The sequence below is a fragment of the Piliocolobus tephrosceles genome, chromosome 8 (genome assembly GCF_002776525.5).
Source record: "Piliocolobus tephrosceles isolate RC106 chromosome 8, ASM277652v3, whole genome shotgun sequence".
Taxonomy (NCBI): Eukaryota; Metazoa; Chordata; class Mammalia; order Primates; family Cercopithecidae; genus Piliocolobus; species Piliocolobus tephrosceles.
The window spans coordinates 9,793,482-9,801,044 of NC_045441.1; the positions used below are offsets into that span (position 1 = coordinate 9,793,482).

At 52.3% G+C, this 7,563-nt stretch overlaps 1 protein-coding gene and 1 pseudogene across 2 annotated transcripts in view; one reads left to right on the top strand and one right to left on the bottom strand.

Moving 5' to 3' along the window:
- Positions 1-929: 929 nt before the first annotated feature.
- On the bottom strand, positions 930-1,991 carry LOC111530158 (annotated as a pseudogene). The gene has a single exon (XR_002727724.3). The product of XR_002727724.3 is annotated as a prefoldin subunit 5 pseudogene (transcript).
- A 2,213-nt stretch (positions 1,992-4,204) lies between these two features.
- Positions 4,205-7,563, top strand: part of LOC116418900 (mucin-3B-like) — a 25,852-nt gene continuing 22,493 nt past the window's right edge. The window contains exons 1-2 of the mRNA XM_031936122.1: positions 4,205-4,265; positions 6,406-7,410. Of these exons, the coding sequence (XP_031791982.1) occupies positions 4,205-4,265; positions 6,406-7,410 (1,066 nt within the window). The remainder of the gene's footprint in view (positions 4,266-6,405; positions 7,411-7,563) is intronic.

Genomic DNA, 7,563 nt, shown 5'->3' on the forward strand with positions numbered 1-7,563 from the left:
GGCCAAAAAGGTGAAACCCCATCTTTACTAAAAATACACAAAAAAATTAGCCAGGTGTGGTGGCACATGCCTGTAACCCCAGCTACTCGGGAGGTTGAGGCAAGAGAATCTCTTGAACCCAGAGACAGAGGTTGCAGTGAGCCGGGATGCCTCCACTGCTCTTCAGCCTGGACGACAGAGCGAGACTCCATCTCAAAAAAAAAAAACAAAAAACAAAAAACAAAAAACAAAAAAAATTTCAGGAGTGGAAGAGGTCACTTCCTGATTGCACATGACTTCCTGGAGGAGATGAGGAAGGTGCGGAACTCTAAAGGACAGGTGGGATTTTCACAGGTGAGAGAAAGAGGAAGAGCAGAAGGGCACTGCAGGTGTAGGAATGGCTCAGGCAAGGGCCTGGAGTGGGGCAGAGGCTGAGATCGGGAGTCTGGTCACTGGAGCAGAAGGGGTGTGAGTAGTAGAGAGGTGGTGGACAGAAGGGGTGGTGGACAGAAGCGGGTAGATCTGGGCTCCATCTCCCCAGGAACCTGGTAATCTTTACTTACAACAGGGATCCATTCTCCATTTATGTCTGTGTCTCCAGAACAGCGATGGAATTTTATGGTGCTTGATCCTTAGAAAAAATAAAAAAATAAAAAAGGACTGGAAACCCCCGAAACCTCCAGCTTGGTTTGCAGCGTCTTGGCTGGCTGTGGTGCTTGACCACGTGGCTTCAGCCTTTCCACAGAGACTGCTCTGACAAACAACAACAAAACTTTTTGCAAACGAGTATCTTCATGCTGGGCAAATTGATCAAATGTATTAAGAAATCGAAGTGGAAGACCCCAAGAGTAGCCCTGCTCCCTGTTGGCCCCTCCCCTGAGTTACCACCAATAGTGTCATTGTTGGGCTCTGAGCTCCACCTCATTTGGACTCTTTAGCTTTTCATTTCATTTTTTTTTTTTTTTTTTTTTGCCCAGCTGGCACATTTATTGGCATTAAGCACAAGACTCTTCCCAGCACCAGGAAGCCATGCCCAAAGGGTGTCCCTCTGCCCCATTTCTGCAAAAACTCTCAGGCCTTAGCAGTAGCCTGAGCTGCCCCCAGGGCTGTGAGCTGCTGAATCTTCTGACTCATCATTTCCATGACAGCCTGTTTCATGGCATGCTTCTCCTGAAGAGCTGGTTGGATTTTCTCCATCTGCTTGGTTAGAAAATCGATCTTCCTCTTGAAGAAGTCCTTGGCATCCTCAGCTGTCTTCTCTACATAGTACCCAGTTCCCACATGGATGAGCACATGTTCCACATCATGCAGCTTCCCAGGGACATACATAGAACTTGTCAGTGGGACATGTAATTCTTTCCCCTCATTGCTCTTGTTCAGCATGTTCAGACAGTCCTTGGCTTCCACATACTTGGTCTGTACCACTTTGAGCTGGGCAATGGACGTGGAGAAGAACTCCACTTTCTGGTCCAGCTGGTTCTTGAGCATTTCTAGTTGCGGCAGATGCAGCTCCATGATGTTAATAGACTGCGCCATGTTGGGAAGGAGGACTAACGAAGAGATGCTTTTCATTTCTTTGCTCACTTCCTCAACTTGACCACACACCCTGAGGCCAGGGCTATATAATGTGTCCCCTGGATTTTGGTGCAGCCAGCTGCACAACTGATGCACAGGCAGTGTCCCTTGGTGGGTGTCCACAGTGCCTCCTATTTAGGGTCCCTTCAGTGACTCTCAATAAGGATGAGGTCCCCCAGGAGACATGAGAGGCACAGCCCCTCACGAAGCTCTCCTAGCAGGCCTGGCCTCAGTGAGTTCACTGGCTGCCTTTGCAATCCTGTCCCTTGGGCATGCTGGGAAGAGGAAGAGCTGCAGTTTCTCTCTGCAAAGCATCTTCCCTTAGGGATGGGCAGACCTATTTAGATCTATTTTTCTTTTTCTTTTTTTTTTGTAGAGATAGGTCTCGCTGTATTGCCCAGGGTGGTCTTGAACTCCTAGCCTCAAATGATCCTCCTGCCTTGACCTCCCAAAGTGTTGGGATTACAGGTGTGAGCTACTGTGCCTGGTCTGAACTAATTTTGTTTTATTTTATAATTTTTTTTGAGACGAGTCTCACTGTCACCCAGGCCAGAGTGCAGTGGCGTGATCTTGGCTTACTACAACCCTCACTCCCTGGGTTCAAGCAATTCTCCTGCCTCAGCCTCCTGAGTAGCTGGGATTACAGGCGTACACTACCATCCCTGGTTAATCTTTGTATTTTTAGTAGAGACAGGGTTTCGCCATGTTGGTCAGGCTTGTCTCAAACTCCTGACCTCAAGTGATCCACCCACCTCGGCCTCCCAAAGTGCTGGGATGACAGATGTGAGCCACTGTGTCTGTCGGGCCTTGATCTAATTTTATATTCTTTTTTTTTTTTTTGGAGACAGTTTCACTTTGCCACCCAGGCTGGAGTGCAGTGGCTCGATCATGACTCATTGGAGCCTCGACCTCCTGGGCTCAGGTGATCCTCCCACCTTGGCCTACCAAGTAGCTGAGACCACAGGTGCTCACCGCTATGCCTCGCTAATTTTTTGTGTATTTTTTTTTTTGTAGAGGTGGGGTCTTTCCATGTTGCCCAGGCTGGCCTGGAGCATCTGGGCTTAAGAGATCCTCCTGCCCCGGCCTCCCAAAGTGCTGGGATTAAAGGTGTGAGCCACAGAATCTGGCCTGAGCATCGTGTTCTGTAGGGTGACTATTCCATCTTCTTGCCGGATTGAAACAATCGTTTGAGTTGTTTCCAATTTCTGTCAGAATTGCCATAATCGAGAGTCAATAAACATCCTTGTGAATGCTTCCTTGAAGGGCTTCTTGGACACAGAGATGGAGAGTGAAATTGCTGGGTCCTAAAGCACACATTTAAAATTTTAATAGATGCTACCAAATTACCGCTTTAAAGCAACCCAACCCACCTACACACCCACCAGTTGGATAAGAACATTTGTTTTATTTTATCTTATTTTTGAAATGAAGTTTTGCTTTGTTGCCCAGGCTGGAGTGCAGAGGCATGATCTTGGCTCATTACAACCGCTGCCTCTAGGGTTCAAGCAATTCTCCTGCCTCAGCCTCCCGAATAGGTGGGATTACGGGTGCCCACCCCACGCCAGGCTAATTTTTGTATTTTTAGTACAGACAGGGTTTCACTATGTTGGCCAGTCTGGTCTTGAACCCCTGACCTCAAGTGATCCTCAAATCACCCTTTTAAAGCAACCCAAGCCACCTGCACACCCACCAGCTGGGTAAGAACATTTATTCTTCACACCTTTGCCCAAACTGGATAGGTCAAACAATGTGCTAGGTCCAAGCTAGTTTTGTTTTTTTAGATGGAGTCTCGCTCTGTTGCTCAGGTTGGAGTGCAGTGGTGTGATCTCAGCTCACTGCAACCTCCACCTTCTGGGTTCAAGCGATTCTTCTGCCTCAGCCTATTAGTAGGGATGGGGTTTTGCCATGTTGCCCAGGCTGGTCTCGAACTCCTGACCTCAAGTGATCCACACCCCTCAGCCTCGCAAAGCGCTGGGAATACAGGCGTGAGCCACCGTGCTGGGCCCGGACTAGTATTTTTGAGTGTTTCCTTTGGTCATCCGTGTTTCCTTTTCTGGGACCTAGCCCCAACTCTTCAGGTAATAAAATGACTTCAGACAGAATTCTGTGTTAATTATTCCCACCGTGTTGTGTGGCCTGTGGGGTCCTGCGGGAAGCAGGATGGAGCGGGGCAAACGGAGGGACAGAAGGGGTTTGAAGGAGAGCGAGGTTGCACTGCCTCAGCAGGAGGAATTGAAAACTAAGGAGAGGCTGGAGGAGTCGGTCCAGACTCCAGAGTCCAAGCCCCTTGTCAAGGGTACCCTCCACCAGTGTCGGGGAGGAAGGGAAGCTTTCAGGGAGCTCCACGTGGGCCAGGTAGGCTGTGGGGCTGAGCCAATAGCAGCTCTTTCCGTCAGACACTTTCTGGACTTGTCCTGTCTTTTTCCCGGTGTCCCGCTTCCCACAGCGCTGACGTCGGTCTGTCCCGATGCACGGAGAAGGGAGGAAGAGGGGTGAGGTGCGGCGGTGCAAAGGTGAGGCTGCGCTCAGCCCTGACGCTCAGCAAAACAGATAACAGACGCTTTCATTAAGTGCTTGCCCTAGGGCCACGTCCCTGCCGCTGTCCTGATCCTGAAGGCTGCTCTGCCCCAGCCCTTTGCCCGCTGGGCTCATGCAGCTGCTGGGGCTCCTCTGCCTCCTCTGGATGCTCAAGGCCTCCCCAGGGGCCACAGGTAAGGAGGAGAGCTGGGAGGGGAATGGAGAGAAGCTCCTGATACGATATTCCAGGAAACAGGAGGGAAAGGTGGCTGTGAGGCCGGGGGAGGCGGGATAAGAAGGCACCGATTGGAGCTCTGGGTGCAGGTAGAACCGAGACAGGGCCTGATGCGGGGAGGGGGCGATGAGGAGAGGTTTCTCCCAGAGCTCCAGGTGCAGGGAAAACCGAGGTTGGGAAAGAGTGGGTCCCTGCTGCCATTCTCCAGCAAGCACTGAGCAGGTTGCAGGGACTGCGCTCCAACCTGCATCTGCCACCAGAGGGTGGAGAGTGGGATTTAGATCTTCCCAGAGCAGTGCCCTTCCTGCCTTGGCTCCTTCTGTCACCCGCCTCACGCCCCCAGATCCAGTGCCCTATCCACACTGGCCTCTCCCTCCCTGATAGCCCTCTAACTTCTGCCCCTGGTCTCTGTCCTCGGGTTTCAGCCTCTCTACCTTTTATCCCCCAGCGGCTCCTCCCCAGCTCTGTCGTCAGTCTCTCACCCTGGCCAGGGCCCATGTGTCTGCGCACAGCTGTTGGTACCAGGGCCCGGCCAGGGAGCTCCTGAAGTCTGCTTCACTTCCAGGGGTGTGTCTGAGACTACCCAGCGTGGGGTCCCAGGCTTCTCTCTTCTGCCCTGCAGGAACACCCTGCAATTCCTCTGTACTTCTCTTTTCACTGTCCTTCAGTGTCTGCTTCTGATCCCCGATCCCAGGCCACCCAGCTAGAGGCCCATGAGTCCTCTTCTCAGTCACCTCCAGGGCTACATCCTGGAGCCAAGGGCTGTAGCCTGGGGATTCTCATAATCCCTGACCCCACTTCCCTGGCACCCACGAGCTAGGCTGAGACGTGACACCCCAGCTCTCAGCCACAAGATGGGCTGTGCCCGAGGTGAGGGGTATCAGATCGGGTACTTCCCACTTCCCATCTGCTGTGGCTGCCTATCTTCCTCGTCCCCGACACCCCTGACAGCTGGATCTCTGATCCTAACTGTCACCACCTGTGAAATGGGTTGAAATCCACATGCTGGGGTTCATGCTTGTTAACTAATGAATCCCACGGCCAAAAGGGAATAGTTATAGAAAAATATGCCTATTTTTGTGATGAACACTCACTGTTAAGCCTTAAGGTCTCCGGAACTCATCACGCCTGACTGCTGAGGTAGCTCCTTCTGGAAGTTTCCTTCTCCATCCTGTCTCTCCGCCTCTCTGCCTGGTCCTCACTCCATGCCCTTTGAAGTCATTAGCGTGTGTGAGCTTAGCTTCTGGTTCTCCTTGGTGTTCTCTGGGCAGTTTTTTGTGCGTTTTTTTTAATGGAGTCTTGCTGTGTCTCCCAGGCTGGAGTGCAGTGGCGCCATCTCAGCCCACTGCAGCCTCTGCCTCCCGGGTTCAAGCGATTCTCCTGACTCAGCTATAGGTACAAGCCACCATGCCCGGCTAATTTTTGTATTTTGTTTTAGTAGAGAACGGGTTTCACCAAGTTGGTCAGAGTGGTCTCGAACTCCTGACCTCAAGTGGTCTCCTGCCTTGGCCTTTCAAGGTGCTGGGGTTAGAGGCGTGAGCCACCGCGCCTGGCCCTCTTTGTGCAACTTTCTCTATCTCATGGTTTTTGATGTGCCCCTTGCTAGGACTTAGCTGTATTCTCTCTTTTTCTCTTTGAAAGCGGGAGTCAGCCCAGACAGCAGCAGGGTGCAGGGAGAAGCAGTGGTGGGAGCAGAAGGTTAATGGAGGGGATGGGAGGACCCCAGGCAGCAGCAGGTGGAGGAGAGGAAGGGGCAGAGGGAGGAGGAGCCTGGGTGTGACCAGAGGAGGGAAGGGAGGGGAGGGAGGCTCTGCCCAGCTTGGCTATCCCACGACAGGAGGACCGGCATGGCAAGGCCAAGGCCGGTGAGGAATGAGCGCTCCCATGCCCCACTGCTCCCCTAGGAGCAGACAGGCATTGGGCTCCAGCACCACAAAGCGCCCAGCTCCAAGCTGCCTCTGATGCAGGAGTGAGCTGCGGCATGCCCTGCCCTCTGTGATGCTGCCTGGAAAATGTGTGAGTGAGTAGCTTACATGAGTGATGTGACAAAATGACCCACGTACTTACCAGTGGATTCCTCTGCTCTGCCGCCAATGCAGGAACTGTACCTACGGCCACATCCATCTCTCATGTGCCTTTCCCCAGGGCGGAAGCAGTCCGCGCTGTGCTCAGCAATTCTCCACACTCCAGAGACCTGGCTGGGCGGCCACTCGGTGTCCCCCAGCTCCTCTCTCCTGCTCCTGGCCACAGGGAAAATGTACCTATGACACTCGTTACCTCTCCCCATGACACACTCATCTCTGAAACACTGCTCACCTCTCCAGTCAGTTCCAACACCTCAACCACCCCGATGTCCAAGTTTGCTTTCAAGGTTGAAACCACTCCACCCACTGTATTGGTCTATTCGGCCACCACTGAGTGCGTGTATCCAACGAGCTTTACAATCACCATCTCCCACCCCACCTCCATCTGTGTGACCACGATGCAGGTGGCCTTCACCAGCTCTTACACCCCCACTCCCGTGACACAGAAGCCAGTGACCACTGTCACCAGGAATTACCCTATGACCACTACTGAGAAACGAACGTCAGCCGTGACATCTCCCTCTACCACCTCTGCAAGGGAAACTCCCATAGTGACAGTGACACCGTCTTCCTCTGTGTCAGCCACAGACACAACCTTCCACACTACGGTCTTCTCTACAATTAGAACCACAGAAAGGACTCCCCTGCCCACTGGAAGCATCCATACGACCATGTCCCCAGCCCCAGTATTTACTACTCTCAAAACAGCAGTGACTTCCACTTCCCACATCACTTCTTCAGTCACTTCCACCGATACAGTGACTTCTATGACAAAGACCACCTCCCGGCCCACAGCCACTAATACACTGTCATCACCCACCAGTACCATTTTATCCTCCACACCTGTCCTGAGCACAGAAACAATCACCAGTGGTATCACAAACACCACTCCTCTATCTACCTTGGTGACCACACTCCCTACTACCATCACCAGGTCTACACCTACATCTGAGCCCACTTACCCTACTTCTCCCACCAGCACAGTGATAGACTCTACAACCGAAATCACCTGCTCCACAAGTATGACAGGTACATGGTCCATGGAGACTTCTCTCCCACCCACCTCTTCCTCTCTCCCAACCACAGAAACAGCAAGAACTCCTATGACAAACTTGGTATTCACCAACCCTGAGATCACCTCCCACAGTACTCCCACCTTCTCTTCTTCACTCA